The 22,149-nt window shown below is 39.9% G+C and overlaps 1 protein-coding gene and 1 non-coding gene across 2 annotated transcripts in view; both read left to right on the forward strand.

The window, feature by feature from the left end:
- Positions 1 to 17,081, forward strand: part of NSD2 (nuclear receptor binding SET domain protein 2) — a 77,457-nt gene extending 60,376 nt beyond the window's left edge. Inside the window, exons 10-22 of the mRNA XM_074148381.1 lie at positions 1,114 to 1,245; positions 2,285 to 2,408; positions 3,411 to 3,611; positions 4,283 to 4,462; positions 5,503 to 5,659; positions 6,393 to 6,598; positions 6,944 to 7,047; positions 7,305 to 7,574; positions 7,670 to 7,786; positions 9,550 to 9,691; positions 10,410 to 10,516; positions 12,378 to 12,582; positions 13,507 to 17,081. Coding sequence (XP_074004482.1) covers positions 1,114 to 1,245; positions 2,285 to 2,408; positions 3,411 to 3,611; positions 4,283 to 4,462; positions 5,503 to 5,659; positions 6,393 to 6,598; positions 6,944 to 7,047; positions 7,305 to 7,574; positions 7,670 to 7,786; positions 9,550 to 9,691; positions 10,410 to 10,516; positions 12,378 to 12,582; positions 13,507 to 13,775 — 2,214 coding nt within the window. The 3' untranslated portion in view covers positions 13,776 to 17,081. The remainder of the gene's footprint in view (positions 1 to 1,113; positions 1,246 to 2,284; positions 2,409 to 3,410; positions 3,612 to 4,282; positions 4,463 to 5,502; positions 5,660 to 6,392; positions 6,599 to 6,943; positions 7,048 to 7,304; positions 7,575 to 7,669; positions 7,787 to 9,549; positions 9,692 to 10,409; positions 10,517 to 12,377; positions 12,583 to 13,506) is intronic.
- LOC141465141 (small Cajal body-specific RNA 23) lies at positions 9,267 to 9,397 on the forward strand. Its single transcript, XR_012463272.1, has one exon.
- Positions 17,082 to 22,149: the final 5,068 nt, after the last annotated feature.

The following is a 22,149-nucleotide window of genomic DNA, read 5'->3' on the forward strand; positions in this document are numbered from 1 at the left end:
AAAGTTCCTTAGGGAGAAAATTAGGGGGTGTTCTGGCTTAGCAAAAAAGGATTGAAATGGGCTTAATTGCAGCATGCTTCTACAAGAGGAAAATGTCTGGTTCCAAAGGACTTTTAATGTAGCTAAAATACCTGGAGAAAGTGTCATCAACTGTGAGTTGCAGTTAGATGACTCAAAAGGGACATGAGGCAGTGTATTTGATGGTGTGTGTGAATAACCACTAGAACAAGCTCGAAGAGAAGTGACAGGTTTCTTGTGCAATTCCAAATGGTGATGCTCTCCTGGAGAATGTACTTAGTGAAACACAACTCACTGAGTACTATCAGGGGGCAACAGTATGAAATTCTGCATCTTCTGGTGTAACGTGAGATAACACAAATGACTTGGTTGTCCATTCCCTCCCTAAATTCTATTGAGTGGAAATCTGCCCTATATTTTCTTTTAAATGTTACTTGGGTTGGTTTTTTTAAAGTAAATTATGAATATTTTTAAAAATCCTCCATCTTTAATACATCTATTTGTATTTATAAGATTTATCCATAACGGTGATCTTTTGTAGTATTTTCAATTCATTGTTGGCTATAACATTCCTTTTAAAACATATTCAGAGAGGCGCTTTTTTCTTTCTTCCTCTCTTCTATATACTGTTCCCACTTTCTTGGAAGGTATTTGGGTCAGAGACCTCCAAAAGCAGCTTGAAGTTTACCAAGTTTCTTTCTAAAATTAACTGTTATTCTCTCTTAAAACACATATTCAAACTTTAATCAAGGTATTTGAAGATATCCCTGTGTTACTGGCTAGGCACTTCTAGCGAAACTGTATTACAGAACTGACTATAAATAAAATGCCATATTACAAAGGTTCAGTGTTATGGTTTTGCTGCTGTTGAGTTGGTGAGGATAATTGCTATAAAGTCCTTTTGATGAGACTTCCACAAATGCACACTCTGGTTTTAATCAAGTTTTTTTTTTTTAAAGGTTGGGGGAACAAAGTCAAAAGTGTGCCTAACTCTGCTGGTCTGAATTGCAGTCTGTTTGCTTCCTTCAGTTGTTATTATTATACAAAATTGACCATACATGACTGCTTTCTCTAACGCCTATGTTTAATCTTCAGATCTCCGATGGCCAAGGAGATGAGCGGTCAGAGTCTCCCTATGAAAGTGCTGATGAAACTCAGACTGAAGTGTCTATATCATCCAAAAAATCTGAGCGAGGAGCAGGAACAAAAAAAGAATATGTGTGTCAGGTGAGAGATGTTAGCTGGGGCAGTGAGCCGTGTTTTCTGAGGGTTCCTAGAAAAGGTCTTTTTAATATGAAAATGACAATATTAGGCCAGAAACAGGTTTATCGTGCGTGTCTGAGATGTCTGTTAGTGATGAGGGTGCCACGCCAGTAAATGGAATTCTTTATTCCTAATTATTTCTTTTCTTAATCTCCAATAAGTGACTTGGTCGTTCTGCTTGAGTTTCCAGATCTCTTCATAATTGGTACCTCAGAGTAAGTGCATGAGTGTTGCCAGGTAACTAGTTAAATGACTGAGAAGAGCTGCTCACTTATCTGTTAATAACGAGAGAGAAGTGAAACCCGGTGGGTTTTGTGCTTGTGCGTGCAGCAGAGATTGCAGTGATGCACTGGAAGCAGCCTGCATGTGGCACGCTAGTGGAAAGCAAAAAGCTCTCTCAAACTATTCCGAAATCGTTCTTAGATTACGAAATGATAACACAATACAAATAGATCAAATTTGTTTTCACAAGACTGGGCAAGCAGTTATATTTCCATTTCTTGTACATAGTGATGATGAGGCTATATCTATGTTTAGATGTTGGGTATTCTGCCAGCATTATTGTTCGGTTCATTTTTAGTTATGCATGTGTCATCGCTAACCACTCAGACATAGAAGTATCATTGTGCCACCTAGATTAATTTCCTTTTGTCAAGGAAAAGGAAAATAAGGATGCTTTTTAACCCTACTCAGATGCATCAGTGCGCTCAGGGAAAATTTCTTAAAGCTTATTTTTCTTTTCCTTTTTTCTGTCAGATTGTATTTACTCATGAACCATGGTTCTATGAGTGATATTTCTAGCGGTTTAATGACTCCATTAACTGTTTCGACTGGAAGCCAGGGCATGCGATGATGCTTGTAAAATTATCTTTCACTTGTTAAAATTTTATTTCAACAACGGGGAAAGAGATTTGGAGGAGCAATATATGAAAAGGAATAAAGAAAACAGTTTCTTCCACATATGAACTGTTTTTTAACATTCAATGCCTTTGTGTTGTAAAAGCTGTGTGAAAAAACAGGTGATCTCCTACTGTGTGAAGGACTTTGCTATCGAGCTTTTCATGTAAGCTGCCTTGGGCTCTCTGGAAGACCAACAGGAAAATTCATTTGTAGTGAATGTACATCAGGCAAGTTTGTCCCTTTCTATTAATAATAAAATTTTTAAAAAAGTTGTAGTCTTCCCATACATTGTTCTAGGATATCCTCCTGGACAGAGTATGTATCTTTGGAGAAACCAAAGTGGTGGGAGTTCATGTAGTACCATTAAGTGTGCCATGTTTTAGAAAACTCACACTGTTTTCAGTGAGAACTCTCTTATCAACTTGGCTGATTTAGTCGGAATTCCATTGCCTTAATAATTGCAGAATATTTGTTCTCTGAGTACAAGTACAGATTTAAAGTCTGTCACAAAGACTTAAGAAATCCTAGGAAAAAAAAGCAGCAAGTGAAACTTTTTAAGTCCTTTTTCAGTCCTTTGTCAATCTTTTGCTTTTCCTATTAAAAGACTACCTTATTGCTATTAATTTCATTTGCTTTTTATCCTATAATAACTGCTTGGAAGTTCTTAATCTTAAGACTTTACATGAAAGATTTGCGTTCTTGCTCATAAGCCTGGTTCGGTACATGTGGTAAACCTTGCTGCAACAGGGCTGCTTCAAAGTAAAGCTCTTCCAAGCGGTCCAGAGAGAAGATTAGAGGATGCCTGTCTTTGCTTTGTGGACCTACTTCCAATTTCACAGGATCACAGACAACCCATCATCCTATTTCATTGCTTTAACAAAAATAAAAATAAAAAAATAAAAAAATTCACAGTCATCCTGGCACTGAGGCTTATAAATAAGAACGTAAAAGCAGATCAGTGAGGCTTTGGGTGTTGTTTTGGACACTTTAATTGGTTTGCATTGTAGCTTTATTTTATCTGTATCTGAACAGATTAATATTTAACACTAAAGAGTTAAAGTAAATAGACTGCTGCATTGAATAATAGAATTTGATTTGTGTTTGTTTAAAAATAAAGTAAAAAATAACAAAAGCAACTCCCCCACGCATAACAAGAACTCGCAACAGAAGCATTTTAAATACACAGATTTGGATGAAAAATTAGTTACTTTTATTACTTTTGCCACCAGGTGTGCATACCTGTTTTGTCTGTAAAGAGAGAAAGGCAGATGTGAAACGCTGTGTCGTATCCCACTGCGGAAAATTCTACCATGAAGCTTGTGTGAAAAAGTTTCATCTTACTGTGTTTGAGAACAGGGGGTTTCGATGTCCTCTCCACAGCTGCCTAAGCTGTCATGTTAGTAACCCCTCGCATCCACGAATTTCAAAAGGTAGTTTCATTTTACGTTTTTATGACTGATGAATTAAGTCTATTTATGGTATGTTAAGGTAAGGATTCTAGCTGCTAGCTGCAATTTTTCAGGCATGCATGGACTATTGATTGATACAGAATTTTTTTTAAATAACTATGTAACAATAAATAATTGAATAATTGTAGTCAACATTAGTATTTACCTTGTTCGTGTTCTTTTTTAAAAAACTAGCTTTCAATTATCATAGTTAACCACGTTTTCTTCTCAAGAGAGAATGCGATCTAGAATGCATATGTGATGAGGACAGGCTGAGCAGAGCGAGGGCAAGACCTGTGAACATACAGATACTGCAGCAAAGCCCGCCGAGTGTGGGGACATTTGATTCTGTGTGTATATTTAGTTTTGGGCAACATCTCTAGACAAAATTGCGTGACTGAGGAGAGCTTGCCTACCCTCGTGTGCAGAGTTTAATAAGCATTCACATTTTAATATTTTAGTGCTCTAAACTCAGTGTAGGGTTCTTAAAAAAACTTTGTTAATTCAGTATTGTTGCTAAATGCAAATATGCAGACTTGGAAAACAGAATTGATTTTTTTGTGTGTGTTTATATAGGCTACCTCAGACAGTACTACTGTTTCGTAGTTCAAAGTTTTGTTCAAAAATAATACGGCAGTGTTCTGCTTTGCTAGGAAAGATGATGCGTTGTGTCCGCTGTCCTGTCGCATACCATGCTGGAGACGTTTGCATTGCTGCGGGATGTGCAGTCATCGCTTCCAACAGCATTGTTTGTACGAATCATTTCACTGCCATGAAAGGAAAAAGTCATCATGCGCATGTCAATGTGAGCTGGTGCTTTGTGTGTTCAAAAGGTAAACTGATGTAAAACTCTTTCATAAATGCAGCGTTGAAACTTTCATTCTTCAATTTAAATTTTATTTTACTAATCTATTATAGATAATGATTAGAAATGTGGCATATTAAGTTAGGCTCCGTTAGGTGTTGAAATAACTTCAGGTTGGCTTGTGCCGCTTCAAGTTTTTCAGTATCCTTTTTTTGCAGATATAACGTATTAAAGAATGTTTTCACTTGGACTTTGTCCAGCAACCAGAAGCCTGATTTAATTCTTTAGCAGAGACACGTAATGAGAAGTATTTCTCTGTTCTTTCCCCTGCGTTCAATGTACTGAGGCTTTTTGTGTTTCTTTATTGCTAATACGTAATATTAATACATAAATATTTTAAGAGTCGCCTTTATTTTAGCAGCAGACAGCAAATTGAATCAGTATTAGTTGTTGCTGGGAGTGCCACTAATTAAGGGTGTTTCAGTTTATGTTGTACAATAAATTTATTTCTTATTGAGAACCACAAAACGCTTAGTGCTGATTAAACTGTAGCAGTGAAAGTTTACCTGATTTGTTAACAAATTAACATGCAGCATAGCAGCTTTTAAGCTGCAGCTAACATTCCACTTGATAATTCATGGAACAAGCTAACAACCTCATTCCCTCCCCCCAGGGAAAAAACTGGAAGAGAAATCTGTTGTTAAAATCTCGCATACAGTGAAATCTTAATATATATTAAACTATGTTAAATATATTGTAGTCATTAAAGTAAAATGAAGTAATTATAATTTGCGGTGCATTATTCTGGCTTTTTTATCGCTAGCTGGCTTGTTATTTTGTATGTATTACTAATCTGAGTCTGCCAGGCATTCAAATTAGTGAGGACCTTTTGGGTTTTGTACACAACTGAAGGACATGTATTTGTTGTAAGGCCAGCATGTTTTAACCATTTATTTTCTAACTGAAGCTACCATGTGTATCGCACTGCTTTGAGCCTGGCTGGAATGCAAAACTTTTAGTTTTGTCTTGATGTTTTTCAACTTTTTTTTTTTTTTCCCCTCTCCGAAGGAGGAAGCTTGTTGTGCTGCGAGTCATGTCCTGCGGCGTTTCACCCAGACTGTTTAAACATTGAAATGCCAGATGGGAGCTGGTACTGCAATGACTGCAGGGCGGGGAAGAAACTCCACTTCCAGGATATTATTTGGGTTAAACTGGGAAACTACAGGTCTGATGAACGGATTTATTTTGTTTCACAGTACTGCCGTGTTAATTAAGGATTTATACAATTGATTGCTTTGGTAGGCCTGCCTTGCTGTGCACAGATTTCTTGTTCCTCCGTGAAGTAGGGATCCCATCTCCTTTCAAGCTTCAAGTTCAAAGACTTGCAGCTTCACTGTTGCTCTCGGCCAAGGCATTATTACCCATACAGGACTCCTTGTAGTCTTCAGACATCTGCTTCCAGTGTATGAGCCTTCAACCCTTTTTGTTTCGGAGACCTCTTCAAATAATTAAGATGGTGTAATTTGTAATTGGCTAAATTACTACCTTGCAGGCTGGGAGATAAGTCAGGTTGTAAGTGTTGAGATTTGAGTGAGATAGAGGTGGGCGGGGTTTATCCTACATGGCATTCATAGCTATTATCAGCTGTCTCTTGATCTTTGACAATTACAGTAATTGCAAGCTTCGTTAGAGGTGATGTTTTTGCTAACCAGATGCAAGGAGCTTTATATGTACGGTTGTCTTGCAGGTGGAAAAAAATCCCATAGATTTGAGTGTCAGGCTTTCCTTTTCTAGTCCTGTCTTCTCTCGTGAGTGGGGGGAGGAAAGGCTTTTAAATCCGCTTGGATCTTGGAAATAATAATCAGTTACTGCTATTTAGGGTGATTTTGTTAAACTGTCTCTTGCAGAAAGAGCTTGACTAAAATGCTGTATGTTTTTTATTTGTACTTCTGTGCTAGATGGTGGCCTGCAGAAGTTTGCCATCCGAAAAATGTTCCCCCAAATATCCAGAAAATGAAGCATGAAATCGGAGAATTTCCTGTGTTTTTCTTTGGTTCTAAGGATTACTATTGGACGCACCAAGCACGGGTGTTCCCTTATATGGAGGGAGACAGAGGGAGTAGATATCAGGGGATCAAAGGAATTGGAAAAGTCTTCAAAAATGGTACATTGCTAAAAGTAAACAAAAATAATCTTGTGATATGCATGCTTTCCTTCACACATAGCCTTGGGACTGGTTTTGTACATTTGTTATACAATACTGAATTAAAAAAATTGTTTTGGTGTGCTGGGCAGCCATCACTATGACTAACTTTGAATGAAAGCATTATTTTCATTGCTTGTAAGAGACTAGCATCTAATTGGAACTATTTCTGATGATTTTTGCTTTCTGGAAAGGAAATGATGAGTGTGACTGGGAGACAAAAAGAGTAGAATTGATACATCTGTTGAGCATTGTTTGCCAGAAAATTGAATTGAATTGAATTGTTGATACAACAATCTCTTTTAGCTTTGCAAGAAGCTGAAGCTCGATTTCGAGAAATAAAGCTACAGCGAGAAGCCAAAGAAACCCAAGAAAGTGAACGTAAACCTCCACCATACAAGCACATTAAGGTAAAGTTTGAGGAGATTACACTGGATACTCAAAGGTCTAAGCCAGCGCTGGGGAGGAGGAGCTGAGTGGGCGGATGGGGAGGAAAGGTTGTAATGATGTGCTGGTAATTGTGCTTTTACAGTCATGAACTGATGAAATTTTGCTTCCATTGGAGCATTTGGTGTTGCAAAAACAAGTTACTAACCACTGTAATAACTCTTACAATAAACCCAAATGTTTTGAAGTGATGTTTGAACTATTTTAATGTATTATGCAGGTGAATAAACCTTGTGGTAAAGTGCAGATATATACTGCTGACATTTCTGAGATTCCCAAGTGCAACTGCAAACCCACAGATGAAAACCCTTGTGGCTTTGATTCCGAGTGCCTAAATCGGATGCTGATGTACGAATGCCACCCACAAGTTTGTCCGGCGGGAGAACGGTGCCAAAACCAATGCTTTACAAAACGTCAATACCCTGAGACAAAGATCATCAAAACCGATGGGAAAGGCTGGGGTCTGGTCGCCAAGAGGGATATTAAAAAGGTATGAATCATTCTTGCCTGGTAAAGAACTGGTGACTTGTGATGCTCTTTGTGGGTTTGGTATATTCTTTACTAGTGATACTTGGTATCTTTCAGGGAGAGTTTGTGAATGAGTATGTCGGTGAGCTGATTGATGAAGAGGAATGTATGGCAAGAATCAAATATGCACATGAAAATGACATTACCCACTTCTACATGCTTACTATTGATAAGGTAGAGTATTTTACTTTTTTTTTCTGTTATTTAATTATAATATTATTTTGATCTCTTTTTTCTTCCGTTGATCACCTTGATAGGGGACTCTGCTACCTTTGATGTTCCACAGTTTCATGTATTTGCAGTGTTGTATCTTCTGTGCTTGCTCCATTCTATATATATATAATGCATCTCATTAGTTCTATCTGCGTAATGTAATAAAGTACATACTGAGGTCTATAAATTGCGCTTTGTTGCTTGAAATCAAGTACAGCAAAAGTATGTATCAGCTTAGTCTTAAAAGCAAGTATGAAGTTTCAGGAAATAGTAATGATACAGTTGAAAGAATTACTGTTAGCAATCCTTTTAGTAAAATTTCAACAACAAAAAATTATCATTTGAGAGTAGTGTGGAGTATAGTTGTCTGTCCCTTTCTTTGTTTATAGCAAAACTAGCCTTGTACTTTTGTAGAAACTCCTTTCTGAAAGCACCATCTGCATTAGTAGCCAGCCAGCACTCCACAAATCAATTCTGCAGCAGATTAATTAACGCAGCAAATTAATCCAGCATCGGTGATTCTCTGTGCACACCTCTGAGTATTTTATTCCTGGGAACGGGAAGAAAGTGGAGAACTGGGGCAGTAGGGTGTATTGATTATATATATTACATTGCTTCAGTCTCCAAATGGCTTCTTAGGAGAAGAACAAGAGTTGACTGTCAGTCCTGCATGTTTTTTTCAGTCCTAATCACCTTTCTTTTCCCCAAGACTGTCCTGCTCTGTATTTCCACAGCTACTATTTTCATGAGTCCTGTAACCGAGGAGTTCCTGCACAGGAGTTATCACCTAAGAATGATAAAACCATGTTTCTCTGAACACTTAAGTTTCTCATCCCTCTACTAAACTGACATACAATGTCAGTGCGTTAAATATCTGAACTGAACATGCATGTAACTCTTGCCATAGTTACTAAATGCTCATTGTGGTTCTGTCCTGTAAAAATGCCCGTGCCATTATGAGGCTGAGCTGCACATGCAGTCAGAGTGGCTGGATGTATGTGCACGTAGTTATGACAATCATACATGTGCATTATAAAAATGAGTTAGAAGGAAACTATAATAATATTTCATAAATAAGCAAAGCTTTCTTAAGCAGCTCTGCAAAGAAACACAGTTTTGGCTATTTCAAGACTGCATTTTATTTTGTTAATGTCTGTTATGTTTGGTGGAGATAGAAATTAAAAGACAATTGTGTGTAGGGATGGGATTTTTTTAGTTTACCAAGAGCTTGTTTTTATTCAAACTAGGCTGATCTGGGGAAAGAAAGCTGGTGAGAAACTGGTAATCTCTGCAAGTAATCATGCAGTGACTTGGTAAATGCCATAAAGCACAGTATTTGTAAATGCGTCACAGCTTTGTGAATGCAAAGTAAAAGGTAAATGGACTGAGTTTGAGTTTCGAGGCTTTTTGGAGGGAGGGGGTTCTTAACATGACCACTGGAGTGCTCACAAGAACGCTTATCCTGCCCTGTGGCTGCGATGGGTTCTGGGAAGATGTGAGCTAGAGCATGCGTATTGCTTTGGGAGTGTCACATTCCAGGCCACATGAGACACTACAGTTTTCAATACAACAAGTGCCATCGCTTTCCTTGTGTGCTTCTGGGTAGCAACATCATGTCTGTTTTGAATGCAACTACTGAAATAATTTCTAGAATTCTATTATTTTTTTTTTGTGATGGAGTGGAGAGAAAAAAACATTCATTCTGTTGCTGGTTTGATCTCCAGGATCGTATTATTGATGCTGGCCCCAAAGGAAACTATTCTCGTTTTATGAATCACAGCTGCCAACCAAATTGTGAAACTCTAAAATGGACAGTAAATGGAGACACTCGTGTCGGCCTGTTTGCTGTGTGCGATATTCCTGCAGGTATATCAGCCTATGTTGGTTTTGGTTTAAGTCCCTAAGTTAAACCTTTTGTGCAGTTAAGAGTGGGATGGTCATGGTTTAACTGATTCAGTGCAAATATTGTTTTTGAGAACTCGGCACGCGGAAGAGATGCTTTGTGATCTGCCTTTTATTTAATGTTTCTTAATTGTGAGTACCATGGCTGCTTTTTGTTGCTTGCTTCTAAGGGAACCCCGAAGAACCCCTAGTCAGTATCCATGCATTAGCTTCGTGGTGTAGAGCGTGGTTTTTGTTTTTAGAGATCTTAAACAGTATTTCTGCATCTTTTCAAGTGAAGATAACAAGCTTAAGGAGTGGATATAGAAGGCTGTTTAAAAGTTTTTATGTTCTGGTTTGCATACAGACATGCACACACACATATCTATCGCTATATCTAGCAATAGATATAGATATATAGATAGATATATATAGATACATAACGTGTGTGTAGACCAGACACATGCACAGTTTTATGAAGCTAAACCACTTAATTTTAGAGTGTAATTGCATAAGACACCATGCTGTTAATCATTGTCAGTGCTTATGAGCAGTGAAGAGGGGGAAAACCCTATGATAATACATCAGCAAGCAAGTACGAAACCCGAAGACAGATAATGAAAGCTTTATTTGCTAGTAATAATTTTGATAGGTTTTGTTGCCTTGTGCTTCATAATAAAAGGTTATGTCTTATCTCACTCAGGGACAGAGCTGACTTTTAATTACAACCTTGACTGTCTGGGCAATGAAAAAACAGTCTGCAAATGTGGTGCCCCAAACTGCAGTGGATTTCTTGGGGACAGACCAAAGGCAAGTAAAACATAAAGAGAATTTGACATGTCTCTTGTCAAACTATACTAGCCCTGTTTTTCTTTTGTGGTATGCAGTGGTGGACCGGTTTTGTGTTATGATAAGGGTTATTGCTGCTTGATCGGGTGCTAGCTGTCCTCTGAGGAAAAGGCTTACTGTTTCCCTTGCTGGGAAGACAGAAGCGTTCTTCTGCCAAACATAACCTTGAAGATAAAGAATACATTTTTATGCTGTAATAGTACAGCAGGCGATACTGCTTTTTGAGCACTCTAAAATACTTTCTCCTATGAGAAATTAATTACTTTGGTCCTGAATAAGAAATATTGCTAGCTACTGGCACTAGCCTTTGGAATCAAAAGCGTATAAAAGAAGGGGTTGCAAAGGGAATAACCTTCCCAGTTCTGTGCAAAGTATGAAGGAGGGGAAGGGTTGTAGGAGTTAGGAACTGAATAAAAACAAGCCTAACTATAGCCAATGTGATTATCCTGATGTTGCAGTTTATATTTCCCCCATCTGAACCTTAAAAAATGATTATTTTTTAAAGATTTGTTAAAAATCCTTCAGTTGAACTGAAGAATAAAAAATGTTAAGTTTTGAATGAGGAAAAAATGATACCAAATTATGTCAAGAAATGGCCTGTATAGAATCGTAGAATCATCGAATGGTTAGAGTTGGAAGGGACCTTAAAGATCATTGAGTTCCAACCCCCCTGCCACGGGCAGGGACACCTCCACTAGAGCAGGTTGCTCAAAGCCCCATCCAGCCTGGCCTTAAACACTTCCAGGGATGGGGCATCCACAACTTCCCTGGGAAACCTGTTCCAGTGCTTCACTACCTGTATGATTCTGAATCATGTATGAATCACTGTATGATTCATGTTAGGTTAATTTAAAACCTGTAATCCAGCAGAAATTGATGGGGCTTCCTGAAGCGCTGGCGTAGGAGTGTGAGGGAAGGCACCAGTGCATCCCCAAGAGAAAAAAACATCTGAGCCATGGATGTAGAAAGGCTGCACCTTCATGTGGTCCTTCACACTGCTCAGTGCCAGGCACTTCAGAGGGTGGACTTAAAATCTCCAGAATTCGCGTAGCTGGGTTTTGTTCAGGGAGAGGCTTAAGTGGGGTTTCAGACAGGCTTGTGATCAATTTAGGCAGACAGCCGTGAAGAAATGAAATGTTACAGTTTGGTTTTGCAGGGCTTTCTGCATTGGTAGATAGAATGGGCTGATTTTAAAAAAAGTAAGTAATGATTACTGGGATGAGGGGGAGGGAATGATGGTAGGGATGCGGAAAAAAATGAATTTTATATGATTTGGTATAGGGGAGTTGCAGCGCAAGCAGTTGAAGCGCAAGCAGCAGACTGTCAGATGGAAATAGAGATAAGGCTTGGTGTATTCTTCCTAGCATTATGGGCACAGATACAGTTCCTGAAATTCTGATGTCTGTTCCTCAAAAGAATGGAAGTGGAAGCTATTTTTAACAATTCTGGCATGAGTATACACAACTAGAAGAGAAAAATGGATATTGAAGTGATTGGTGGTGCAAGAATAAAATGGAGGTGAATTAGCTGCAAGCAGATTAAACTGGAAATTGGAAGAGCTTTTTTCAGTAATAAGAAAGTGAGTGAGCTTTCTGATAGGAAGGGATTGTAGGAACAAGATCTGGTTTCAAAATTACTTTTTACAAGGGTCAGCCTGTTTTTTTTACCAACACAGGCACCGTGAGGCTCTGCACAGGTCTGTACCAAGTCAAATTTTTGCCTGTGTGCACAGTCTGCCAGGTATGTCAACAGTTTTGCTAGGTTGTGTAATATTTTTCCTTTGCAAAACTGACATTTATAGATTTTCAACTTACTCTTTCAGAATTCTTCCACTAATGCCTCAGAAGAAAAAGGCAAAAAGACCAAAAAGAGAACACGGAGACGCAGAACGAAAAACGAAGGGAAGAAAGAATCTGAAGACGATTGTTTCCGTTGTGGTGACGGAGGCCAGCTGGTGTTGTGCGACAGGAAATCTTGTACTAAAGCTTACCATCTCTCCTGTCTTGGTTTGGTGAAACGTCCTTTTGGTGAGTCGGCTTTCCTCTTAAACTTCTGTAAATAAATAACTTGTGCAGGTACCTCATTTACTGCACTGAAACCTTGTCAAGAGTGTCTTCTCGAAAACATTGTTTCCATATGGTAAGAACTTCCCTTGTGTATCATGTAGGAGCTCTTCTTGAGTATGGAGACAAAGTGAAGGTCTTCCTCCTGCCTCTGGCAAAATGAGCCCTTTGTTTTACAAATGTAGGTAATTTAGTACATCGCTGGGTAGGAGCTCTGTGGCCCTGTCACAGGAAGGTTGATTATATCTAAGACATGCATGAAGCCAATTGAGTTCAAGCCGAAGGAATAGCAGCAGCACCTGGAACCAGGCAAGTAGGAAAAAATGTTAAGGGCAGCAGACATCAGGCTGCCATTCCAGATAGCACGGGACTTACCTGGTTCCACAGTCAGCCACCTCAGGTGGGATATGAAGAAGTGAAACAGGCAAAGTCCGTTACCCCAGAAACAAGTAAACAATGACTGGTAAAATACACCGGGGCAAAACAGCGACTGTAGGTAAAGCCCGTCAGCCATCCATGAGCACAACTCACATAAAATAGGTGTGCGTTGTAATGGTAGGCAGCAGTTGACTGGATGTTTGGATACTCTACCAGCCTGCAAGTTCTGTAAAATGCTATTTCCAGCAGTAAAGCCTGAATAATTTCTCCTGGTTGGAGTTCACTGCTGTATTTAAATGAGAGGATGTCAAGTCTGTGACTTACTGCTGTCAGTTGAGCTTTAGAAGTATGATGTAGTATTTTGATTTTCTGAGATTAGCCACAGTAGTTGCCGTCTCATCTGTCTTTGTCAGGAAAGTCGTGTGTTGTGCAGCTGCTGAAACACAAAACTTCAAAAAGACGATGACACGTTTTACTCCCTATTAATGCCCCCCTTGTCTTTGAATGCAGGAAAGTGGGAGTGTCCTTGGCACCACTGTGATGTTTGTGGCAAACCTTCTGTTTCTTTCTGCCACTTCTGCCCAAATTCTTTCTGCAAGGAACACCAAGACGGGACAGTACTAAATTCTATGCTGAATGGACAGTTATGCTGCTCTGAACATGTTCTCGGGGTGGATTCTCTTGAGACTCAGAAGACTGAGAAACCCCGCAAAAAACTGAACAAGTTGAAGCCTAAGAGAAAGCAGAGGAGCAGATGGATGAGAGCTGAATGCAAATAGTCATGGACTGCAGTTTCTACTGCCAACACTATCTTGTAGATAAGTTGTGAATATGACCAGGGAAGGACACAATTTTACATATATTCTGTAAAGGTTACATGGGGGGGGGGGGGATGTTTTGTTTTGTTTTGTTTTGTTTTGTTTTTATAAATCCACTGAGCCAACCACAGCAGTCTTCTGCTGCCTCTGCACTGATAACGAACTGCATAGTTCAGAAAACTTCAGGACAAACCAAACTTATTACTCAGCATTACAGTTACACTTGAATTGTTACGAATGTAAAAGGTTCCCTCCAGAATACTTGCAGATCGGAGGTAGGTTAAAATCAAACCAGGTAGATGTAAACATAGGTTTTTGAGGTAGTATTTGTCAACCACAGATGTTAAAAATAGTATATCCTTGAAGGAAGTTATTAGCTCTCAAGTCCTTTTAAGTGAGAAATGGCTTGGTCTGTGGTCCCGATGAGATTTGCTTGCCTTGTGTGTTTTTGAGCAAGTTGCTTGAATGCCATTCATGATCCAGGTGCGTATTTTTCTATAACCACACCCATAACAATTTGTTTGTGCTCTTATAAAATAGCTCTCCAATGATTTTTAAACAAACATGTTTTTAAATATCCTTCCACCAAGATTTTTTTCTATACTGTTTTTTCCTGTATTGCATTCCAGTGAAATAGAAAAGACTTGGTCTTACAGAGCTGTACAAGTCTGGATTTAAAGGAATATTGTCTTGCAATCTAGGCCCAATACTCTAGGATTTTTATGTTTTAATAAAAATAAATCTTACAAAACCTATTATTTGAAAAAATTACTTGATTTTTTTTTTTTTTTTTTTTAAATTAATGTCAAGTAAAACACAGAGGCAAACATTTCTTTGGAATGTGTGGAATCCAAGCATTACAACTTTGTGATGATAATGCAAAAAGTGCCTAATAAGGAACAAAATTCCCCCATGAATGAAACAGAAGGTGAAACTTGACTAAAGTGAAAAATCTAAATTCAAAACAACTAATTAAAAGTAAACCAGATTTTTGAAGAAGCACGTAAGGAACAATTTTAATGTGAAATCTAGCCTGACTGTTCCTTTTGATAAAGTTTGTGTAAAACTGGCTACTTGACTTGGCAGACTGTTTGAAATCATTCTTTATTTTTTTTAGGAGCTCTGCTCTCAACTATCTTATTGCCACTGTGTTGTGTCAGCAAAGCTGTTTTGAATTCTTTGCTCCCATTAGGTTCTCACACTTGCGGTGAGATAAATATACAAGATTTAGTATTGATGGAAATAATATTAGACCTAGGAAAAAACGGTAAAGAAAAATATCTTTACCTGTTTTCTCCCCAGTGCATGTCATTGGTGTGTGATTAGGCGGTGTTACAAGTAAGTTTTGACTTGTGCCATTTTTATCTAGCCACAATGTGCGCCTTCATGTCCATTTAGTAATTTGTGTATGGTCTAGCTTAGTTTGCCCTTAATAGTGCAGAAACTCTGTGTAGCCCCTTTAAAAATGAAGCCTTGCTATATCATGAGAGAGTATGGGGTTTTTTCCAAAGTATTTCTTCAGGATTTGATTGCAGATTTAGTTTTTGGAAATTTATTTTCAAAATCCCTATTTGTTCCAAACACGTAAGAACTTCTGTTTTATTAGTAGATATTAATTGAAAGAGGTTTTAAATGTAGCATTGTCCTATCCTGAACTCTTTGGTTTCTATTTTGTGACCAAACTGCTTTGTTTTTTAAATGAGTTTTTGTAAACACTGTTGGAAGGTTAATTTTTTTCAAATACTTTTAGCACAGTTCAAAATAGGGGGAAGAGTTACACGTTTGCATTTTTTAAAAATGGTATGCCAAGCCTTGCACTCAAGGAAAAAAATCAAGGTTTTGGAGGGAAACTTTCCCTCTGCTGTAGCTCTGTGTTATACCAGGACTGAGGCATAGGCCTGTGCCTAAAATCAAAACCAAAAAATGGTATTATATATGTTTCTCTAATACTGGTTTTTGAGGGGAGGGAAGTGAGATCAGGTAGTAAAGCAGAAAGACTCTCCCCATCGCTTTTAAACAAAATGAAGGAATTTGATGTTATTGGGACCATTCTTTGAATACTATACCATGTAAGGAAGGCTTTATAAGAATACCTTTAAATAAGTTATTATAAAATTTTACCTTTACATTCCATTGCTTTTATAACTTGTTATTTTTTTAGTCGTTTCCTTGCTTTTTCCTCTTCATATATAGGTGTAACAGCTCTGGCACCCTGGAACAGTTATGCCCCAGGTCCTAAGAGGCAGATACCACTTCCAGAAGCCACCATCTCAGATAGTTACCGATTGGCACGGCTGCAGTAACACCATCAGTTTTAAGATCAGTCGCGGAGCCTACAACTCCTTGCCTGCCTCTCGGGGGGGCTCACAAGCACGTTTAGTGTGGCCGGGGACAGGACAGCCACCTCTGTCGTGTCTGTCAGTGGGTAAAGACAGACTTTGGTGTTCAAAGCAATCCCTCTCGGCGCTCTTTTCGTAACGTTAAATTTACACATACAGATCTCAGCCAGCGGCTGTTTGACTTTCTGCTCCCTTCTGCCTCTTCCCTGCTCTTTCCTGCTCAGCTCTTTGGGCCGATGAAGGTTTGCATTGCTCAGGCTGCCAACTGGGAGTTTGCTTTTGAGGGGCGAGGAATTTGGTCCTTCTGCTGATCACCTGCTTCAGAGATTGCTCTCTAAAAGTAACGTGGACCATGTTCTTCCTTAATACCTACTGACCGTGTCAGCCCGTGAGCTCAGCTGAGTCACTCAGGTGGTGATCTGGTAGAATTTTAGTTTCTGATTCAGGAAAAGTGGATTTTAGGCATCTTTTAATGAAGGCTTCTGTACCTTACTCTGCAGCACTGGGAAAATAGGCTTAAGTTTCCTTAAAAAAACAGGGCAAAAAATAAGTTGTTTCACTACTTTCCTTCTCCCACTGTTCAGACACAAAGGAAAACAATCTTGAAAAATTTAAGCTTTCTCATGATGCAACTCAATACTTTTTAGCATTCAGCAACTTAAAAGATTTTCTGTTATAATTCACCTAAATAACATCTAAGCATGGAATATTGTGTGGCTTTAAATCATGTACTTAACGTCTTGCCCATTGAAGTAGAAAGATGTCTTTCCTTTTCCAGCAAACTCTTCAAAGCTGGTACACAATAGCCAAATTCAGAATTTGTTCTTTTGTCACATCAGCAAGCATGGAAACAATTTTCAGTTGAATATGTTAGATGTATTTTCATACAATCTAGGAAGAATTATCAAATTAAATGTCTGTTTTGTTCAATAGCTTTGTGTTCATGGTCAGTTTTTAGGGGGTTTTTATTTTAATTGCTTGGAAAAGCAAAATATCTTGAAAGACTATATTAATGGGATTTTTCCACATTGTTGAGTCACATTATTTCATGTCATGTCTGACTGCTTGAGAAACTTCAGTGTCTTATTAAATATTAAAATTTATTCCTAGTTATTTAAGAAGTTGCTAGTTCATTTTTGTAAAACAGCTCTACATAGGGTTTTTTGCACCAATTTTCTTTTTTCATTAAAGAAAAAAGTGAAATTATATATACTAGGCAAGCGTGGTTTGGCAGTGAGGGAACTGGATGTTGCTCCAGGACTTCCTAAGAGACTCCGTGGAAGTAATGTCTTATGTTTATATGCAGGTAAAAATGATTGTGCTTCGACTTGTTTTCAGTGTTGCTGATCACAAAAATATTGACATTTTTTGCAGTCCAATTTTTCCTGTTAGAGTGCTGGTTTCTGTTGCTTATAATTTTACAGGCTGTAATGGCTTTGATCTGGAGTCGTGCCGTCCTGCCAGTTCCATTCCCTTGGGTTCCTTTGGCTGTCACTGCTGCTGCTCCTGCTTGGTCAGGTCTGAATTTCACTGCGTTCTGCTTTCCCAGCGGGGTTTTTATTTGGCTCTGGTTTGACTTCACGTGTGGCATCTCCCATGGCTGACAGCGGCTACATTTTATTTAAGAGCGTTTCAGAAAATGGCTTTGATACTAATGGATTACTGTTCTGCTGTGAGATCATCTAGCGCTGTGCATCAGTTCTGTGTCCCTTCGCTGCTCCCGTGAAAAGCCGCAATTTTTCTGCCCGTTGAGCAACGTAATGGCTGTCTATGAAAGGAGATTGTGAGAGAGGCTGGGGAGGACGCGGGGAGCTCTGCCCGTGCTGTGCAGTGGGGTTTGGGGCATGGCCAGGGGTACTATCCATGTTGCTGCTGACCCAGATTAAAATCACAGAATGGTTTGGGTTGGAAGGGACCTTTAAAGACCATCTAGTCCAACCCCCTGCCCTAGGCAGGGACATCTTCAACTAGACCAGGTTGTTCAAAGCCCCATCCAGCCTGGTCTTGAACACCTCTGGGGATGGGGCATCCACAACTTCTCTGGGCAACCTGTGTGATCACAAAGGAGGATGTACCTCTCTTCCCATCCATTTATTCATCTGACCTAGCTGAGAGAGATCAGAGAACTGATACCCCTGGGGAGAGGAGAAAGAGCAGTTGATGTCAGTAACCACTTAACCCCCACCCCCAAACTGGCTCTGCGGCTGTGCTAGCCCTGTGAAAGACTCATGTGAGAAGGAACACCTGCTTCCACCACAGTGCACATTCATTTAAAAGCATAGATCTTTTAATAGCAGATGCTATTTTTACTAGCCCTGGTGGAGCTGGTGAAGCACAGCACTGTGATGAAGGGGCACAGATGGCTGGTCTGTCTGGAGTTACCCAGCACACCTACTGCGTGTATGAATTTCATCCTAGGAGGAAAAGGGAGGCAACAAGGTGGGAAGGTTAAGAGACCCCGGGTACTGATTTCATGGAGCAGTTGAGGCTGGCTCCATTACAGTCAATAGGCATTTGAGTGGCTGGTACGCTGGTGAGACCTCAAATGGCCATGAGAAAGCTAAACATGAGAAACGTGAGAAAAAAACATGATAGAGAAAGTATAGCAAACAAAAAAAAATTAGGAAGAGAAAAGTCAACTAGGCACACAAACACCTACACAATTTGAAATCATCCCCATAAAATACAAATACATCAGTTTAATCAGATGGTGAAGCTGGTCCAGCTGCACAGGAGAAAGCTTGGAGTTGGCCAGAGCGAACAGGTACAAATCACAAGTGCTGCTGTGGTGGGGGGGGGGGGGGAGACAAATCAAGTGTCAGGGATCAGGGCAAGTACTCTGCAGGGGCATTCAAGCAATAAGGTCTAGCACAGGCACACCTCCAAGGTGTGCAAAAATGTGCGCGGCACCTTCTGTGGCAGCAGCATCCTGCTCCCTTTGGCTCCAAAGCATCCCCACAGTTTCATGTCTTAACAGTCTGCCTCAGAGAAGGGCATTCCTGTGAGGTTTGCTGGAAGTTTTGAGTTGCTGTTGTAGCTGTAGTACGAAGCAGCACCTTACAGCAGGAAACAAAAGCGACGTATTTGTCCAGGAATCAGCCATTATTTCAGGTGCACATGTTTTCCCACATGAGAGAGGAAGAGGAAGGCTTTGGGATGCCCTTCCTTGATTTATCCTTGCTTAAAGTAATGGTAAAGTTTTGAGAATGGCAAAAAAAAGAAAAAAAAATATTTTAAAAATTGCTTATGCTTAAAAGGAAGCACATTCATATTAGTTCCTGCTCAGATGGAAGCGATTGTTGTGTCACAGGAACCTCAATAACTGGAGCAGTCAATCCTCACTCAGTCTGTTGAGCTGACTGTTGAAATGGAGAGAGAGACATAATTGTTTGCTGTTTTTTTTTCTTTGATGGGTCTTTTTTTTCCCCTGAGGAAAGGAGAAAAGTATTTACTGGTGAATGAAGCCAGGAACTGAAAGGGGAAGGTTTTTTTCCATCAGTCCCATTATAATACAGCAGGCAGCTGGGTTGGTTACGAGTAGCCACAACTCAAAAATTTAGTTTTATTTCTCAGCATTTAATTTAGCTATACAGAAATCAGTTGCTCCGGGTTAAACACCTTGCCCATACGCACACATCTGTATTGCCCCAGGCGAAAGGGAAGCGGGTGCTTGCTGATGGCACGTCCTGCACTACCAGCCAGCATAGACTGGTGCTGTGTGCTCGGTCCCCCCGTAAGTCGTGTGTCCTCCTGAGCCTCGGGGCAGCAATAGAGTCTTTAAGGATTTCTTGCTAGATTCTTGCCGCCTTCTCAGAATTAATACAAAGACAGCAAGGATTCCACCTGGAAGGCAAGGAAGGGTAGTTATTCTTAGACAGGAAGGTGAAGCATCTTGCTCTTACGGCTTCCCAACTCATATATTCTCTTCTAGTAAATTAAGGTTGTTTTTTTTTCCTCTTGCATATTCTGCACAAAAAATGGTTTTGCTAGTTGTGAAAATAAATACTCAACTGTGACATTTCACCTTTATGCTGGAAGCTGTGGAGAATAACAGCAGGTTTTAACAAAATTATTTAGTAACTTGCTTTCCTACTCCCATTTACTCTCCTCTGTGGAACTATTGTTTTCTAATTGGCATCTTATCCATTGCTGATCCCACCGAAGGATCTTGTTGAGAAACAAGTTTGCCCTGTGCAGCGCTTACACCGAAGCACAGGAAGTAACTGACCTAGATTAACTTTGAGTCTAGACTGGGATGAGGACTGTCAGGAAAAATTACATTTAGATTGGGCATAGACATGGAAATAATTGGCAAATACCAAGTACTGCGACATTCTGTTTGTTTGTTTCTGGCAGAAGCATAATCAGGGAAAATTGATCTTAACAGAAGAGCACAAATCTGTCGCTGTGATGCAATATGGCCAGACAAATACCTCCAAATTTAGGTTGCGTGAGCAGACAGTCTCATGGCAAACAATTGATCTGTTAGACCAGCCGTGAAATCCTCACGGGTTCCTGTGGGGGCTGTTTCTTTTACCCCTCTTCTGAGCAAGCACTTTGACAGGCAGGACTTCACTGAGAAACGTTGCTCTGTGACCCTCAGACTTGTTTATCAGAAATGCTGATTAATCGGCCGTTGCCCCTGTGTGAACAGGCTTTTCATACGCTGCGTTTTAATCTACTTTTTCTAATTAATACTCACTTCAGATGGCATCTGTTTTGGCAGATTTTTGGATTGCAGCCTAGCGCAAGGGGATATGGGCCAGGGGAGGAGCTTGTGAGAACAACCCTCATCTGCTCCCCCCCAAGATATTTCAGCCCTCTGGAGAAGAGCAGTCAACCAGTGCTGCCAGAGCTATAGCCCCTCCAGCCCCTGCTGTCCTCAGGTGCCAAGAGAGGAGTTTGATGAGAACAACCAGCCCTGCTTTGTTGTTGGAGAAGCAGCTTTGCACTCTCTTATTTGTTGCGGGGAATAACACATCTATTTTATCTCCCGTCCCCGTCCCCCCCCCACTTTTAACAACAGCAAGCTGGAGTGGAGAATGGGTCTTCAGGAGGCACATAAGTGTTGCACTTAAAACACGGAAACCGTGGCTATGAGGCTATAATCCTTATCCTCTGATGAATTCGTCATCTCTATGACTTGAAGATTAAAATCTTGTGTCAAGAGAGCTGGTAGCGTAAGTGGCACTTACAGTGGGGTTTCTTCTTCATCTGCCTGCACGCAGGAGATGAGTCTCCCTCTTCCCTTCTGCTCTCTTTGCAATCCATAGCAGTAAGAGTTGTTCATTTGCAACGTAACTGTTATCTCTGATTAAACCTCCCCCAAACTTTGGTTAAAAACTACAGAACTCTTTATTTTTCCCCCTCTCTTAAGACTACAAAAGGCATATTCATTGTTTTGGAATGAGTATTCATGGTGTAGCCTCCAGGTGGAAAAGCTCATCCACCCATTGGCTTACCCTAATGAGCTAATTATAGCAGGTGGCATCTGGGATGAGGGATGCTCCACATACCCAGTAGGTGCTGGTTGTCTTTCATTCTGTTGGTTACAAGGTGCACCACAGCATCGATACAACCCACACTGCACAAGCTGACAGCACCCCGTCCCGCTGGATGCTGCGGCAAGAGTTACAGGGGGAATGCTCTCAGGAAACTTCCAGTCTCATACCGAAAGGAAATTGTCCTTTTTCCTACTCCTGGACAGCCAAGAAATTCCTGTTTTGGGGTCCATGCACACACCTGCTTCTCAAGGACAAACAACAAACATGCAGCATTATGCTATGCCTTCCTTTAGAGTAAATACAGCAATATCCCTGCTTACAAACGGGGAAAGGATTATGCTTTGCACGGAAATCCTTCTAAAGGATTTTCTAATTTTATTAGAAATCCAGGTTTCCAGAAACATAAAATACACCACCCAGAGAACACTGTTGGCCTAACAGGAAGATGCCCAGCTGCAGAGAGGTGTCTAATGTTAACAGAGGACAGAGAAG

Source organism: Numenius arquata, chromosome 5, assembly GCF_964106895.1.
Source record: "Numenius arquata chromosome 5, bNumArq3.hap1.1, whole genome shotgun sequence".
Taxonomy (NCBI): domain Eukaryota; kingdom Metazoa; phylum Chordata; class Aves; order Charadriiformes; family Scolopacidae; genus Numenius; species Numenius arquata.